This window comes from Linepithema humile, chromosome 6 (assembly GCF_040581485.1).
Source record: "Linepithema humile isolate Giens D197 chromosome 6, Lhum_UNIL_v1.0, whole genome shotgun sequence".
NCBI lineage: Eukaryota > Metazoa > Arthropoda > Insecta > Hymenoptera > Formicidae > Linepithema > Linepithema humile.
The window spans coordinates 19,543,090-19,562,094 of record NC_090133.1 but is presented as its reverse complement, the minus strand read 5'-3'; the positions used below and the strand labels follow the sequence as shown (position 1 = coordinate 19,562,094).

At 42.3% G+C, this 19,005-nt stretch overlaps 1 protein-coding gene across 4 annotated transcripts in view; it reads right to left on the bottom strand.

Annotated features, from left to right (window-relative positions):
- LOC105678744 (growth factor receptor-bound protein 14-like) overlaps window positions 1-19,005 on the bottom strand; it is a 242,162-nt gene that overhangs the window by 95,213 nt on the left and 127,944 nt on the right. For all 4 annotated transcript variants that reach the window (XM_012378309.2, XM_012378310.2, XM_012378312.2 and 1 more), the window contains one exon: window positions 11,965-11,994. In XM_012378309.2, the coding sequence (XP_012233732.1) occupies window positions 11,965-11,994 (30 nt within the window). The remainder of the gene's footprint in view (window positions 1-11,964; window positions 11,995-19,005) is intronic.

Sequence of the window (19,005 nt, the reverse complement as noted above, 5' to 3'; positions counted from 1 at the left end):
ATTAAAAGCTACTAGTTCTTGCTTATAAATAAATCCCGCAGAAAGATATTCTATTTATACGAATATTTTTTTAAGCTACAATCGACGCTATCGACGTTACAAATTTATAAACATTTGTGGAAAGTTTTATTTTAATCAATTCAATTAATTTGCATGAAATAAAAGATGCATTACTTTCTACATCTTGCTTGATTAAGCACTCTTATTGGATACTTCTTGCTTTCTAAAGATTATACAAGTTTCAGAGATCCTCAAAAGGTCACTATTCACTCCCGATCTTCCACGGCGATTTCTGTGCAGAATTCGCGAAGTGATTTAATATCCGCACGGCGATTCCTCCGTCATTCCCATAGAGCTTATCTATTTTTGCGAGACGTCAAAAGCCGCGGCGACGGTCATATCTCGAGCGGCAGGATGAAGCTTTTCATGCTCGTGTCTTGCAACGAGAGAGGCGGTAACCGAAATCCGATCGGGCTGACATACACCTCGCCGACTGCGGAATTCTTTTGAGCGCGATCACGACCATTATATCCGCGGCCGACGTCATTCACTCGCTGCCCTTTGATGTTCTTCGCGGAATTTCAGCGGAGGAAAAAGCGCGGCGTCGGAAAAAAGGCGCGGAGGCGGTCGCGAAGTTTCCACGGTTGACATTACGTAATTCACCGAAAGTATACGCTATATTTTGCAGATATTTTTGTTCATTTATGCCTTAATGTTCGTTGCATTACGTTCATTTCGCGTACCCCGACTATTCTCGACTTCCTAAGGCTCTTAATGACATTCATCGCGTGTCCTTCGCTTGTCAACGCTCAAATCGTTGCATCCATATTGCATGTTTGTCTTGTTGAATCCTATTAATCTTCCGAGCTTCTCAAAACAAAATTTATTAGGTTACGTGACATTTTTAGTAATTAACGTAATAATGCAAAGTTAATGAAATACCGAGATTCGCAAATCACAGCAAATAACAGTAAATAAAACTTGGATACCATTTCTAATGCAGATATTAATTTAAAATCGTGAAGAGAATATCATAAAATCACAATTCGGTTCATTAAAACTGAATCCTGATGTTTGTTCAATTTAATTCTCTGATATATGCTCGATTTTACTAATTTTATCCCAATTTTGTAGTAACATTACAATTTTTTGAGCTATTATTTTCCCCAATTTGTTTTGATTGTTATAATTGTTATTTTGTTTCTAATTGACCGCGTTTGATGTTTTCAAATAAAATTTATGGCTTTATTGGAAAGATATAAATATTTGTAAATATAATTAATAATTTAACTCCTGGTATAATTATCGCTTTGTCAAAATGGAGAATTCGCATGATGTACACAATCATCAAATATTAAATCGTTGGACATTAAGAAAATTAATATGAGATGGCAGCTATCTCTAAAAATTAAATGATGTGATTACCGATAGCGAGCAACTTTTGCGAACACTGCTAACTGCAAAAAAAATAACGGAAAAGTGACGCCGATGATGTCAAATTTTTCGATTGCGTGTAATTTTAGAGAAATGCCATATCGATTCAGGCGTGATTCGCTAAAGCGCCCTTCGGGAGAGGAAAATGCAATGAATAAATCGTGACTGTACCGCGATTAAAGAACATCATTATGCGTAATTAAGCTAAATAATAAATAAATATGAGAGAAAATTGGTGTAATCAGATTATTTCACGTAAATTTTCAAAATTATAGAATATTATAATTTCGAAATTATAAAATTTTAATGAAGTTTATTTCGGATGTTCCATTGGAAATATCGAATATCATATTGGCCCGCGATTCTATTAACTATTTGAGTTATCTGCATTTCATTTAGCCATTTTCAGTTAATGCATTTAAAATTTAATAATTATTTAACAGTATTCGATAATTTCTTAATTAATTACTGTTTTTTAAATATTACTGCCAATATAATGGAAGAATATAATGTATCTACTGTTAAAATTTCAGATAGATTCGTTCAAGCATTTTCAATTGACGCTATTTTTGATAAACAAATTATTGAATAATTAATTTATAACAAATACATTTAATAATTATTTATTTTATTGTGCAAAGTTATATATTATTGTCAATAATTTGAAATATATATTCCACAGAGAGGGAATTGAATATTTCGTTCCCAAATAACTTGCATCTTGGTTTCATTACGTATCCATTAAAAGAAACAATATCTTAGAAGAGAGAGAGAGAGAGAGAGAGAGAGAGAGAGAGAGAGAGATTCGAGCACGAGATGAGATGAGATTCGGCGCCGCTATATATTATACGAACGATACTTTCGGAGTTCCGTGGCAAGATGATGGCGACGAGGTCGACATCCGCCGCCGCGAACTAGAATAAGGATGGCAAGGGACAGGTCACGCCCCGGCGTTAATTATTAATTATTCCGGTCGATTCGGTTCCCGGCTAGGAAACGAAGTTATCTTCTTACCCGGCCGGCGCCAACGCCGTCGCCGTCGCCGCCTCCGCCCTCCCGCTACCCCGACGCGACTGCTATCTCGTCCCCCGTGGTAGACGAAAAGTCGTTACTCACGTAACAACGCGGCCGTCGCGCGAGATTCGGTATGCAAAGCAGCAGACACCTCCATCCGTCTATTACGTGCGCTATCGCGACCCATTTCCGTCCCGTGGACGCGAGTCGAACCGGTCGAAAGACGCTCGGCATTTTAAGAAAGATCTCAACAGCGCGACTTCCCAATCGCGAGCTTGAAAAACAGGTAACAGAAAATGCGATAAATCTGCTACTATTCTACAGATAAGCTTCTTATGGAAAACAATGACGTGGTATATTTTACGTTTCGTTCGAAGATTTATTTTGTTATTAATCTCTCTCTCCCTCGTGCGCGCGCGGAGAAAATGTATGTAGATTTTTAGATTTTAGAATGATGAGAAATGGGAAATAAAGAATAAAAATTTGTGTCGCCGGTAAGAATAATTCAGAGACTTTCCGAGCTCTCGAGAGCGCAATTTCTCTCATCGCAACACGTCGCGCAATTCGTCGTTCCCTCGGGTCTGGTTATGGAAAAAACCCTGCGTGCCCAAGGGCCGACTGGCGAAAAAGAAAGAGAACGAGAAAAAAAATGTCAAGCATCGGCGAAGTGCATTGTCAGAATTTTAGCGAGTCGACGCGAGCACCTCTCGCATTCCCGGGATACTTCTTCTGAAAGCGCGATTCACTGGACGGGACTATTCGTGCAAAGGGGAAGTGTATTATACACCGAGGAGTCCAACCTTACCTCGGATGGATGGGTTTGCCTCGGGGAGAGAAAACGGGGCACGAAGATGGGGAGATGAGAATGAGAAAAATATACCCATGATAATAAGTGCGCGGGATGAAGGCGATGGGAGAAAAGCGTGCGCGCGGGGAGATGCAGAAAAGCAGCGAGACAAAAACCGATGTTTTTCGCGTCGCTAATCTCGAAATTGCGAGTTCGAGCAGGGACCTCTGCGCGCCGGATCCTCGTTCGCGATCGTGGAGGCGGCGTAAATCGGAAGCCGGCAATGCAGCCGGAACAATGCCTCGGATTCTCATCGCAGGCGTGGCGGCGAATACAAACACCAGCGCGACGACGTGTTCTGCGTAAAGAGAGAAGGAGAGAGAGAGAGAGAGAAAGAGAGAGATGGTGGTTCCACGCGGAAAAGATGGACGGCACACTCCGTGGTGGAGAATTTGGGATATTTAAGATGCCGTCGAAGACGACGACGGCGGCGGCGGCGGCGGCGGCGGCGGCGGCGCTCGCTCGCGAGAGAACGAGGAATTCATTTCGTGCGCGCGGAAGCAGCGAGACGCCGCCGCCGTTGCGCCGCGCCGTTGCAAAAACACGCAATAAATTATCCCGGAATCGCTGCGTCGACGATACCATGCTGCATAAGTGATAAATGGTTGCTTTCGAGTATCAACCTCGCGACGAGCAGTTGGAACCTTGAAAAGAGAATCGAGAGAGTGAGAGAGAGAGAGAGAGAGAGAGGGGGGGAGGAGAGAGAGAAAGAGAGAGAGAGAGACGTAACAAGAGCAGTTCTCGAGGGAACAGCCAGAAGATTCTCGTTACCACCCGCGACGATCGCGAAAAAACGCAAAGAAACGAGGGAACTCAGCAATTTCGATACGCGAGCTAACGAGAAGTGTTCTTTTGACGCGCGCTGGATTATCGTTGTCAAGAAACACCGTCGTCGAACACGGAACGTCACCGTTCGCAAAAAAACGCAAATGCAGGAGGGGGAGGGAAGCGTGTAGGAAGAAGAAAAGGACGGAGCAAAGAAAGAGAGGAAGAAACGAACTCGAAGGAGGCGAAAGAAGCGGACCGTTCTTGGATCATCACGAATGGCCTCTTTCACGCTCGTTCGGCGGCATTAACGAGACGTCGTTATTCCGTATGGCGAGGTGGCCGGAAATCGAGCTGATATCGATTATCCGTCGATTCCTGGTACCGTATGTTGCCCGCAGCGGATCTCTCTCGCCCATTCCTCGCGCGCGAGAGGCAACCCGATGCCGCCGCCGCCGATGCCGACAGCGAGTGAGATCGGACGGACGTGCGCGCCCCGCGTTATACGCCGGATCGATCGGATTCGTACCGCGCGTGCTGCTCCGCTTCGTTATTCCGCGCGGTTGAATTCCACGGGAGGCTTCCTTTCCTTTAATCGAGCCCTGCAGGATGCCCCATGCAAATACAGAAATATCTCACGCCGAAACGCCGGGAGCCGAGGTTTAAAGCCGGCTTCGCCAAATAATTCTCCTTTCAGTTCAAGTGGTAATTGACGTCATTTGATTATCAATATTACATTATTATATAACAGTTACGTATTATATGTAAATAAATATGTAAATAAAACGTATAATAAATTTTGAGAAAAAAATTAATAAATATAACAGCAGAGACATACAAGGAGATAAGATAAGGATTGAAGAGCTTTTATAAATAAAATGCGCTGATAAGCTCCGGCAGCTATACGCCCCACGATAAAAAAAAAACTAAATCGGATTACACATTTCGATTGGAATAATTAATTAAAAGATTATTTAAACACAATATACAACACGAAATTATTATTAATTACCTATAATATTCCGAAAAACAATGTGACATGCAAAGCATGTGATAAATTTGACTTCAAATATCATGATGCGACATAACTTGATTATTCTTATCACAATAATGTCTAATATTACCTTACAAAGTATAAGAAGAAATGAGAAACTCGTTTTAGCATAATTTTCGCCCCCCCCCCTCCACACACACTCACACACACACACACATTTATCCTTTCATTGACAAATCACTTAAAATTTATAGACTTGGAAGTTTGTCAACGAATGTAACGGTTTGATCAGCTAATTTAATTTAATTGATTTATGCTCAAATAGTCCGCGGGGCAGATGACGGTTGGGCAGAATATTGGCAGGAGATCTGAAGGAATTCGACTCCCTGTTCCAGAAACCCCTATTGCACCGTAATAAGTAATATTCGAAATTCTCGGGATCGTTTAAAGAGTCGTATGTCGGTCGTGTGGGCGGATGCTCCGGGCACTTTGCAAGAATTTCACCGAGATTTAAAGGGTCGCGTAGCCGTAGCGCCTCCTTGCCGGTGCCCTCCAGCCGGCCCTTTAAACTTTAAAGGATTTCAAGAGACGGCAGCTCCGGCCTGCCGGCAAAGAGCAAACATTCCTTTGTCACGGTATGCGATACGTAACCAGCGTAACCTTCGACTCGGCACGAGTCCTCGCTCGGAAATTTCGAGACAAATATTATCCTTCGTCCTTGGGGGAGGAGGCAACAAGGCCCGGGAAGAACAGACTTCTGGAAAATTAAGAGTAATATGTGCCGGCGACGAACGAACGTGGCAAATACGAAAACTCGGAAGGGACGGAAGACGAGAGGCGGCCACTCGGCTTGATTAAAATTTTCAGAACTCTTCCCTTGCTAATTACCAGTCCCCGAGACTAGTACTTCGCGTCCTTCCTCGTTCTCGTTCGTTAAATGCGAAAAGAACGCAACAAGAATAAGAGGCACACGCTGATTATTCACATTCTGCAACGTGAGTGCCCTAAGAGCGCACGAACGGAAAAAAAATTTTATAAGAAACAAATATTGCAAAAGTTGTAATATTGTACCAATGTCCGTGTCAACTGTGCATTCAGCGCGTTTGGAAAGAAAAATTAAATTTTATAGTAACAGTAAAAGAAACATATAAAAAATTTTAGTCTTAGATCTTAATGCAACACGAAAAGTAATTACAAAAATTAAAAAATTTGAACCTATCGAGATTCACGAAATGGTTTCCGACATTCATTTCCACTTAATTAGCTGATAAATCTAATTTACTCACGGTAATTAATGTAATAACTAATTTATTTCTATAACTTTTATCTTCATTATTACGTCTTAAATTTTCTGAAAAATTAAAATTATATTTTAGCAAGTTCACTGATACATCCGTATTGTCCAATATTTCAATTTGCAAGTTACTCGATCGAGCCAAAAACAGATCGATGCGGCACGATGAATCGACTCTTGCGATCGTGCAGTTTCCCGGAGCTTACGGACATTCCGCTCCTACGGGAGCACTCCGAAACGGAAACGCTTTCCGTTGCCCCCGACACTTATCCCATGCGATTCGATTTCTGTCTCGCCCTTCGTGCCTGCGAAATCCAATTTGCCCGTCGTAAGCTGACCCGCGCGCGCGCGCGTCATCGCACCGAATCCAGAAGTGGATTTTCACAGTTTTCTAAATTCAAGGAAATGATCCCGCCGATTCTATTCCCCGGCGTCGGAAACCACTCGTCCTCGCTTCATCTCCTCCGCGTCCCTCACCGATGCGGACTTAATCGCCGTCTCTCTCCATCGCGCGCGCTCGATGATTGAATTTTCAGGAAAAGCTCAAAAATTGCCACGGATAAATCGGAAGTTGCGCTAAGCGCCAAAGCTGGTCTTTAAAATTGCAGAACTACCAAATGCACTCAAAATGAACACATTTCCCCGAAAATATCTCTAAAGAGTATAGCTATTTCTTTATATTAGTAATATTTTTTTATCTATTATAATTAAATATAAATAATGTAATCATTATAATCATTTTTATTCATTCCAATAAGTAAATAAATGATTTTGTAATCTACGTTAACACACTAGATAATAACTTGCTCAATTTTTAAAAAATTATAAATTATAAATTTTTCCGATAACTTAAAATTAATTTTATCTTGTCTACAGTTAAAAATCGATCAAGAATATATCAAAAATTATAATTTGCTGATAGAAATTTTATCGTAGCTTCATCGGCGCTAAGTAATTAAATTTTTTTCTATAATTTTTTTCTTCACGCGTCTTATACTCGCAAATAGTTCAATTCGCGGCAGGATGCAACTTAACGGAAATGCGAGCCGCTACGCTTATCGAGCAAGGTTATCGCGGTGGTATCGCCGTCACCAGCCCTGACCCGCTCTACGTGCCAAGAAGCATTGCGGCCAACCAGCCAGCCAGCCGGCGGTGAGAGACGCTCGTGTGCGTAATAGAGTTCTCGGTAGCTAAGTCTAACGGATTCACAAATAAATAAAGGAGAAGCAGCGCGAGAAAACATACGGAGCCGGAAGCGCGATAACAGAGAAAACCGTGTCGATGCACTCCCCCCCGCTCAATAAATAGAAGATACGGTTGAGCGTACGTCTGAAGTAAAGCGAAACTTAGAGCGCGGATCGATATACAGAATGCGTCCCGAAATTCTACCCGCTCTCTCTCTCTCTCTCTGAAGCTTTTCAATTAATCTTCTTAACCATAACACACACAAATTTCTACGTCACTTTATATAAAATCCGTAAAGTCCTCCAATTTAATTAATTTTCGATTTCTTTAATTTTATTCGATTTCCAAACATAAAACACATTTTTTTTCCTAACGAAAGCGTTACGTGAAAATTATTACATATGCATCGGTTCTCATAGAAAACATCTGCGATTTCGAGGCTCGTGTTCGCTGCAACAAGGTACGCAGCATCCAGTGTCGAGTTGACCCGTGAGATTCTATCGGCAGCGATCCTCCCGGGTGTTCCGTTAAGCGATCTCAGCTCCCGGCGCACAAAGGAGATGATTTTCGACTCTCGCACATACGAAATTTCATTATCTTCCCAGGGGAATCAGATCGCGGAGCCTAAGCCTGCTGCCAGCTTTTACACACGCGTCACACGTGTGCGTTTGTTCTTTCGGTCCCGGCGTCTCTAACGTCTCTATCGGATGACAATATTCTGACATCGAGATCGCGTTACTGGTTCTTTATTAGCATATCAAAGCGGTTCCTCGCGGCGATCAGCGCGACATCCGGGGGTAACCGAACGCGTTAATCCTTTAACTTGGTGGAACGAGTCAACTCGCCGTTAGAGAATGCAAAATCGTGTGAGGTAATTTTGACACATTGTTGCAAAGAAGTGACAACTGACTACTATAGTCTAATAATAATACTACGCTGACAGAGGCGTGTGATTGTACGAGGAGGCTGCTTTGTAAGTAACGTAGCTTCAATAAATGTTTTGTACCTCTCAAAAAGAAAAATTGGCGAAATTTTTTTAAGTTATTACGTAGTCTGCAATATTAAAAATATATCGTTGTCTGTTAATAATTCCAAGAAATAAAAAATAACTATTACTTTTTATAATTTTTCGAACTACTCAGTTTAAAAAAAATAGACCAATGCTACTTCTACTTTAGTATCGAAGTTGCGCAAATAATTGACAAGTTCAAGCTCGCGTTCTTCGTCCTATTACGAGATATTACATCTTTCTACGTGTCCGAATTGATCGGTTTCCGCGATAAAAAAACGTCTCATATTTTTCGCGGCCGGGCGCGAGCCGTGACGAAACTGCCAACGAGGGCGGTATCCGAAAGGTATGAGATCGTCGGTTCATTCACCAAAAATTGGCTCTCCTCCAATCAGCTGACAGGCCTCTCGTTTCCTCGTACAAAGTGAGGACGCGCGCGCAAAGTCGTCTATTTTCGGACTCGGTAATTCCTCTCTCTATGTTACGAAATCGCACCACGACCATCTGCTGTCGAGCGCAGTTTCTCGGAGATAACGTAATGTCAAAGAATAATATCATTAAAACAATTTTTCAGGCCGACCAAAATATTTAACTCCTGATTGCGGAGAAAAATGATACGCATTTGAGCAAAAAGCAATTTAAATTTAAATCTCTGCATATCTCCAGAATGCAGTATGAAAAATAGTTTTGAATAAATTCAAAAACAAAAAAAAATTCTATCCTGATGCCGAACATGTATGTACATTAATCAATGATGATGTGCAATAAAAAGCAAATTATAAAAACATGAGATTCATCATTTCAAAAATAGAGACTCGAGTTTCAAAAGAATCGAATTCGCGTATCGACATATTTGCTTTAGCATCATAACGATCAGATTTCTATTTCCAACAGTATTGACCGGCATGTTGAATATTAATACACGAAAAAGTGTAGTACAATGACACGTCGGTGATCGACGTGGTGCAACAGACGTGATACAAATCGTGGTACATTTCGCGATGCATTTTATATGGAAAAGTGATATTGCAAGTAGGTAGAAACAAAGTTGTGCATAATCGCATAGTGTATAGACTCTTTATCCGTTGTTATAAGAGCTGAGCATTAATAAATCTCTGCTAAAAAAAGCGCGATTGGTAGATTTGCCACGTCGCGTCGCTCGCACAAAACGTTAATCGATATTGTCGTTTTATAAATGTAAGAAAAAGTTTGCGACGAGAGGGCCGGCGTTTAACCCCCTTCGCTGTGCGAGAGGCAGGCCGGACGAGAATAGCGAATTCATCGCCAAGTCTGGCCGACAATTTTCGACGTGTCGCCCCGTGCGCGCCCGACCGCTCGCGCGGCCGCATCAAAATTATCGCGCAGTTTATCGACCGCCAGGACATTAGCAACACCGGCCAGAATTATCCGAAATAAAATATCGTCTCTCCCGCGAGTTACCGCGAGTCGTTGAACTTGTCGCCCGCGAGAGCCTAGAATCGCTGAAATGCACGATAATTCTTATCCGCGAGACACAAGAGATACCAAAGTTTACCGGTCGATATAAATCCTGTCCATTAAGAGCAACGATAGATACGTAAATACGCGAACCGCTTCACCCGCGGAAGCGACGGGGGAGAGAATGGATGGATAAGGACGACGAGATTTAAGAGGGAGGAACGCGAAGAGGGTGTCGAAGATGCGCCGGGCATGCGCATCGTCCGCCCAGCAACCGGCAAATCAAATATTAACACCGGCTTTATACTGTTGCCACCGACACGCTGCCAACCGTTGGCGTGGTTGATGCAGTTTGCAGCGGAATGGATTAACTCGCGCGTTCACGTCGCGAAAGTCACGTTACTTCGAACTAAAATATATGTCACGTGTCATAAATACAATTTTAATTCTCTTGTTACCAAAGGATATATCGAGGATATTACCTCCGAGTTTTGCCACTCTTCGAAGAGTGTTAAAATTATAATCCTGAATAATTTTTATTCCCTGTATAAAGAGACGTATACATGAATAATCAGAAACTGAATTTATTTAACTATAAATAAATAATGGATTATTTAGTTTTAAATAGCTATTTAAAAGACCTGAAGTAACGATTGCAGAAAATATTGTTATATAAATATTGTGATAAAAATTCTGCACTCCTTTTCTATATGTATTCTTCGTAATGATAAATTAATGATAATTAATTATTACATATCATGTTAATTAATATAATTGATTTATATATATAATTTAAGTAATAATAAATTAATTTATAAAATTAATCACGTTCAAATGCTTTCACCTATTAAATTATTCTCAAAAAACATTTATATTTAAAGACTGAAAATTGTACGAATTGTATTAAAAATATATCATGACATTCGCTCTTTGCTCGGAACTTCTTGCTTATCAAAGAAATCAGAAAAACCGGTCGGGCCGTCGATCTTCATCACCTCGTGATGATTCGGTAAGTCTTTTAAAAGTTTCGTGCCGACGAAAATCCGGCGGAAGACAATCCGGTCGCGCACGCTTTCCGGATATATATTAAGACGAAGCGCACCGGCGAAAACAGACTGACAGGCTGTTGGGAAAACTTTTGAACTAATGGCGGTTCTCTCGTTCTTCTCGAGATAGTTAAAGACCATCTCGCGCGCACATATAGCCCCTCTCCTCTTGTCAGTTCCGTTTTCGCATCGATAGCAAAATGCTAACAAACGCTCGTAAAACCCCTCCCCGTTCGACCCACCACGGTTGCATTATGACTTTTGTCGACGATCGTCGGTCGATAATAACTTACGATTCTAATTCGAGTGTTTTCTCTTCGCCGTTGTAAAATAATATTACGCTACTCAAAAACGATGCGACCACAAACATGATTCACAATCATGCCATGAATGTTTTAGAAATAACTTGTAAACGCAATGCAATTAATGGAGCACCGAAAATATTCGAATACTTCGCATATCGAATCGAGATACCAAATTCTCGCCGCAAAATTTGTTTTTCCGCGCTTATTTATGATATTTACGAGGATGGCGAGTTTTATATGAAACTAAAAACGATATATGCAAATTCGGTGGCAATCGATTGCGGGCGCTACATTGCCTGAAGCGTTTCGCTTTACGTGCGCCAACATGAGCTCTTGAAGTCGTAAATTTTTCAAGACGACCAGGTTTGGAAACGTCTCTATTCGGACGTTTCTTTCACCTTGAAAACGAACGAAAGTGGCGTCGTATCGTGACACACTAATTTTAGTTTTATCGTTCGCATCATTTAGCCAAATACTTTTTGCTCTCATCGATGAAGGACAATGTCATTAAGTGATACATCATATATGTACGTCGTATATTCAACGCTATACATAACTTACCTTAGCGATCTATCATACTATCGTATTGTTAAAGAATAAAGAACGAGTTGTGAAATAATTTTTTTGTACTCACCAAAAGTCGTCTCGGTAGCGCCGTGATAGCCTGAAACAGAAAAAGAACATTCCGATGAGTCTCTGCTTGCGGAGGTGATGAAAAATTAAAAATATCGAGCGTAATTGGAAGAAATTAGTTTCAAAAATAAAATTCTCTCGGGTGCAACGCAAAATTCCAATGAAAAAAACAAGAGTTCGAACGAAGTGCGGCGCGGTGCGGCGTGCCCGAGCTAAAATCCACCACACATATTATGTGAAAGTACAGTAATTTAACAGCGTACGGAGAATTCCTGGAAACAATTTGCAAGGCAAAGCCGGTAGCCGCTCATAAAATACAACGAGAAAATACCACGAATTAGCGGAGGGGGAATTTACAACAAAGCGCAGAAATTATTGGAAAGCGTCATGCCCCCATATTTCTCGCTCTTTTCGTCCCGTACTTTCTCTGGCATGCGCGAACGCGCTCTGTCGTATACGCCAAATCACGCATACACTATAGTTGCAAGCGCTCGAATAATGTGTTGTGTTACCTACTTTGAATAAATTCGTATAATTTCCGATCCGAAACATGCAGTTGTTATATATCGAATGAACAACTATCTCCAACTGCAAGTATATAAATATATGTGGGATCGCATAAAAACTTTTAGCGAAATATATTATTTTACATTTCATCACTCTTCACATTGATTAATTCGTAGATTAATAATTCTGTTTCAATTTGTAATCGTGCGACATTTGAAGAGCGATATCGTTTTCTCATTCTCAGTTAATATAATTATATTAAAACATAATGACATTATTTCGTATAGCTTCAGTAGTAACTCATTAACGCTTCTCTCCTACATAAACCTGGCGCATAATGAATCTTCTCATATTCTAAAAAGCATCAACGTGAAAAATCAGCCGACAGCCGTCCAGCTTGAATTAGCAAAGCGAAATGTCGTCAGCAAAGGAACGTCGGCGTTTCGTAATTTCTTGTATGAAACGAGTGCCAGATTATAAAAACCTGCGTTACTGAGACAGTCGTCCGTGCACTTCTAACGATAGAAAAAGCAAGAAAAAAATTGTCAACGAGCTGAAAGCAGCATTTAAAATTTGCAAACAAACTAAATACCACTAAAGGTAAATTTCGTATAACATTCAAAAGTTGGCTGGCCATCTCGCTTTTCCGCCATATAACGTGACAAATCCTAAACTGCAGCTTTTTCCGCTTTAAATGGAAGATAAGGAGAATCGTTTATTTTTATTCTCTACAAACCTCGCATTCTTGTTCATTTCAAGTATTAGCGCGAGAGTTTAAATAAATTGTATTAAACTAAACTAGTTATCATTCATCGATTAAAACACATAAGATTCTTATATAATAAATTATAATAAATATTATACCTAAAATAATTGCTGTGCCTTCTAAATACCGACTGATTCAATTGAGCACAATTTATTGAAAACGCGTTGCATTTTCTATCAAACCTGTATATATTTATAATTAATGTTATGGTAATTTTTGGCAAGAATATATTTGGTCTGCTCACATCTATCTTACTTTCGGAGGGAATTCGCACCGGTCGCATAAACTCGGACGAGCGGGATCGGCTATGGGCTTGCGAATCAATGATGCATTTATATTTATTTATGCGATTTTCCATTTTCCATGTGACACGTATGTCCGAAACCATGACATTTGGTCGCGAGGTCGTCGCGTATGTACGTTGCTTCGCGGAATATTAAATGCAGCCGGAGCACCGGATTGTTTATTTATTCAAGCTGCGCGCACAACACACATCTATCCGTGGCGGTGCATCCGTTCTGCTCCTCCACCACGAAGCCAGCCGGGCCACCTATTAAGACAGATGGCACGGAGATTATTTACGAGGGCGCGCACCTGAGCGCGCACATTTTCAATATCAGTCGTCGATGCTCGACCGAGCGCAAAATGCATCGAAATTACATTATGCGAAACTCGATGTATCCGAAGCGAATTATTGAATCGCGCAAATGTGAAAACTGTGGCAAACTTTCAACGCTGCCGCAGACGGATACTTTGTTTACCGGCAATAGCAAAATCCGGATATATTCCGTACAGCTCATATGGAAAATGTTTATTTTAATAACACAAATATACGTATTGTATCGAATGGTAAAAATGCAAAATGTAAAGACCGTGCGAAAATAAATTGGCGGAAATGACAAAAAATAGATCAAATTTGCTTGGATAAAATATGATATCGGATTATGGCTTCGTTTTTGATACGAAAAAGAGCAAGAGACGCATCAAAGGGTATAATTTTTCTATCTTTTATCGGCGCCGTGGATCTTTCCGATCTAGCTGCATAAGAATTTATTAGCTTGCTGGAGGCGCGTCGCTAAATCGTGAGTTATCGCAGCGCTGTTATCTCCATCGACAACGACGACGACGACGACGACGACGACGACGACGACACCGATACGAGTCGAGAATTGGGACAACGACCTCGCGTTCGCTCGAAACAAAGAGCGAGCGTGACTATGGCACTGATGTCCCGGCGGTCTGTGTGCTTTTACGCATGGCGCAAGGTTCCCCCCCGTACGCGACGTGACGCGTATATGCACTCTCTACTTCGTCTCCGTTCTTAAACGTTCTTAAACACATCCAAGTCGACGTGACGCACGGGCGAGCGGTGGGGGGCGCCACGGCAATTCCTCCGATGATATAGCCTGGTTTCTGAGTGGTGACTTCTACGTCAGAGCTGCGCGCTTAGCGTAATGTCAGTTAGCCGGTATCATTTAGGGCGAAACAGTGTAATTACGCGTAGAATCCGTCGTTTTGCGCGATGCTGTAATTTCACCTGGTAATTCATGCGGCACCGCAATTTCAGCAGGACGCGCGAGCGAGAACCGCGGCCACATTCGGAGTACGCGGTCGAATGCACCGAGGAATGTATCATTAGGCGCGCATCGACGGCGCATTTGTGACACTTCTGACGTCGAGGGACAGCAGCTTGCGGAAAAGAGACACGACTGTATCAAATGCATGTTTTTCTTACCTGAACGAGCGAGCACGCCGCGTCATTCCGCCGCATTGCACGAATTTAATAGCTGAGGGTTAAAAACGACGACGGAAATTTCTCGAAGGAGAAAAGAACCGTTGCAACACGCGCACGGATGCATTGGCTTTTGGCGCGGCACGAAAGGACGCGATTAACGGTTCTCCCGGCGCATTGTGTCGCCCTCGGTGCCGCCGGGATCCTTGCACGGTTTGCAGGCGGGAAGGAGCGGAAGGCATTAAATTTTCAACGCGGTTGTACCGGCGGCCAGGAAATATGCTTTAAATGGCGATAACTATAAATAAGGGGACGCGCATTAATTCTTTAGAAAGCTATAGTCCGCGCTTCGCGGACGCGTATCTCTCGTTTTTCGTCGTATATGTCGCCGTCCCAATTTCGATTTCCAACCTAGTTCACTCCGTTAGATTAAATAGAGGTGGAGCTACCTATATACCAGCGACGCAAAACATAACTCAGTGCGGTCGTTTCTGCCTACAGAAAAATATTGCATGAAATTTTATACAAGAAATAATATCGAGAGAGAACACTCCATAATTTATCTCTAACCGCATTTTTTAAAAAGAAGCAATTTACAACAGAGAATACTGTGTGTACGAGAGTCTCTTTATTCTTCAAAAATTTTTATTTTCAACAAAACATAGACGAGAGATATAAACGCTTGATATTTCTGCACTGATCGATTCGATTAACAACTTAGATTTAAACGCGTTGCAGTTTAGCGCCACGTTGCATTTCACAGCATTAAATATGGCCTACTTTAAAGACGCCGTTGTGTACGTTAGCTTCGCCTCAATCTAATCCTCTTTGCTTTACCCTTCCTTCGGCCCGATCGTTCGCCCGCGACGAGAAAAACGAGCGCGCAAGAGATCTCTCGCACGTTCGAACGATAAGTGCACCGTCAAATGCACTCTGGCACTACGTCCGTCGATACCTCCTCGCGAATTCGATTGATTTATTGGCGGGAGAGAGCCGAGCAAACAGGCGCCTTCCTACCCAAGATCCGAGTGACTTTTTCGCTGTGACGGTAATTAATTGCGTCTGCAATCCTGTTGCGCCGCTATTTGTCCACGTAGAAAGTTTTAAAACAACGCGAGCTTCTTTATCGAAAGTGCAACATTCTAGCGCAATTTATGCATTTTTCACATCCATAGAAATTCTACGTTTATTCTCTTGTGATCTAAATAATATAATTATTGTTCTCAAAAATTATATATTTCAAAGTAAATTGAAAGGATTGTTGTATGCAAATAAGAGAGATATATTGACTCTATATCGAAGTTCTTATGTACAGCCAATTGAAAGGCAGCGGGAAGCGCGTGCAGACCGATGGAAAATCTGAAGAGTTCTCAACGTGCAATGATAGAAGCTAGAGAAGGCTCCGGCTTCTGCAAACTGCCGTTGTTTGTTCGAATACGAAGAGGCGACGAAACCGCAGGACGTGACTCTTATTTCGCCGCTTCCGTCCGAAACCGCTGTCGACTGTGTCTCCGTTTTCCTTCGGTTAAACCTGAACCCGATATTGGCGTGATAGAAATAAAAAACAAAATTTCTAGGAAATACCTTTCTACGTGCACGCATTGTAGCGTCTCATGGGTTGAGATTACTTTGCATTTTCAAACGTGACTTCGCATAATAGCGAGAAAAAATACTCCAGAATTATACATTTAGAAAAAGCTAGTGAAAATAAAGTCGGTGTGCTTTCCACGAACGTTAAAGCTTAAGTGTATTATACGAATCGCCGTTTTGCACGTCGATCGACGCATTCATTGCAGCGCGAAGTTATGCAATTGGATAATTGTCATCGCGACGTCGGACGCGTCATTACGAGCGTATCGAAAAACAGTTTAGAAAAGCCGACGCACCATTTATCTTGTCGCCTTGGGGACGCGCCATTCCGCCAGATAATCGAGGTGATAAATTTCACCGGGACACGCTGTATACATCCCACGTGTGCATGAAGCCTGCCGCATATCGTTCGGAAAACAATCAATCTATCCCGAAGCTTACCGGACGGGCTTCGTGGACCATAGTCGCGATTTTGCTCGGTCGTCCGCCGAAAGCCAGACGACAGCCCCGATGATTGCGATCGGCCGGGTTCGCCCGACCCTCTCCTCCATATTCATTCTTTGTCATATTCATATTCCAGGCACACCGACGGCACGGGATGCCCGCCTTTTGCACCATTGTCCGAAAAATCTGACGGCTAGTTCCACCGACGTAAATTTTAACCCTAGTTTAACCGATGCTCTTCGACCGTCTCTAGTTCCAAAAGAAAAAGAATAGTCGCGTGTAGTCGTTCAGAAAAATATTTCCACAAACCGCAATTGCGTTTAACACATAATAAAATTATTATATTCTGTGACTTGTAAAAATGTTATTAGTAATTAAAATTCTACTTTGATAAAACAAATCATTACAACAGAATTCTTAAGTCATCAAATTGTTCTTTCCATTATTCAAGATTATTTTATAAAAATTATTTTGTTTGCAAACGGCAGTTTACATTTCGGAACATATTGCGACGGATAGGCTTTCCTCGTCTACTCAATGGATTTTTGTATTTTGTCTCGGAAGTTTGGCAGGCTGGTACAGTCGTATAGAGTGAAAAGGCGAGCCAGCACGACAGCGGTGTCGAATTTTATGACCGCGCTGCGACAGAAGTACGGAAACTCGTGGAAATCGGACGCTCTTTATTTCCCGACGACGGTTGGTCGGTAGTATCGCGACGACGTCCCCGTCTGAGGGAATCGCAGCTGCGCGTCTACGACCCGGGCGCGCGCGGAAAGGCCTCGCTTTTCAATATCTTCGTGTAACCCCTTTGACGTGAAATAGAAAACGCCCATTGATTCGGGCCAATCGCCCGTAACGTAAACACCGATAATGATCAAAATGTCTCGGTTGGTGCACCGAGGCAAACCCGATGAATGAGCGCACGCTCCGTCCCTCGCCTCTCATCGTTCCTCGCACGACAGTGAATAATTCAGAAGACCAACTTGCATTATTGACACATCGAAAGTATCGTCGCTCGTGTCGGTGCGAGATCCGACATTAACTTAGATCGCTACTTATAAAATGTTAAAGATAACGGAGAAAAATAAAGTTAAATGAGAATCAACACACGACTTTCTAACGATAAAATTAATATAGTCGTTATCGAATTATTGGAAAATGAGAAAGTTTCAAAAGAAATATAGACAGAAGCAATTGCGATAAGGTAATTATATCCGATAAAACGATACGCGTCAAAACAGATGTAAAACATTTTCGCAACCAAGTTTCGCTCCATAAATATTAATATTAAGCAACATTAGTTATAGTCCGCGATCGCAAATTACATTCATATTATCAATCCTGCTGGAAGCCGGATCTGGAAGGATTAATATCTATCCACAACCAGGACCGGCAAATTCCTTGGGGATTCAGGAAAAGGGTAATGAACAATAATCTCTACTCGACAAGGCGTCTGGAAACCCCTCGGGATACGGTTCGTCTAAACTGCGTTTCGGGATTTCGCTGCTACTCGTCCCCCGTTTAAAGACGGCTGGATTTTCGCGCTTGAGTCGATGTAAACAAGCGGACCCGGTACTTAATTCCGATCCCCCTTGAATTTACCGCCGGTCAAACGAATCCGCGGACATTTAAGCGCTCCATCTCTCTGAATACGACACGGCGCGCGAGCTTAGCCCGAAACTTCCGGCCCTCCGGTAAGCCGCCGGTAAAGCCGCCCCACCCCCCGCAAAAGTTCGGCCAGATATTACACTGGCAGTGATTAATTGCGAGCTTTGAAGTTTAAACTCGGTGCGCGCGCGCGCGCGCGTTCGAGCGATCGCTCGGGAAAACACGCTTGTCCGGTTTCGTATTGTTATTGGGCAACCCTTCGCGCTCACGCGCGCTCTCTAACAAGCCCGAAGCTCAGGATTAGCCCTCGTACGAGCATTTCGCGTTGATTCGATTAAGTTCGCCACGTCAGAAGTGTTCTATTATAAGAGAACAGAACACGCTTTTAATTTAGC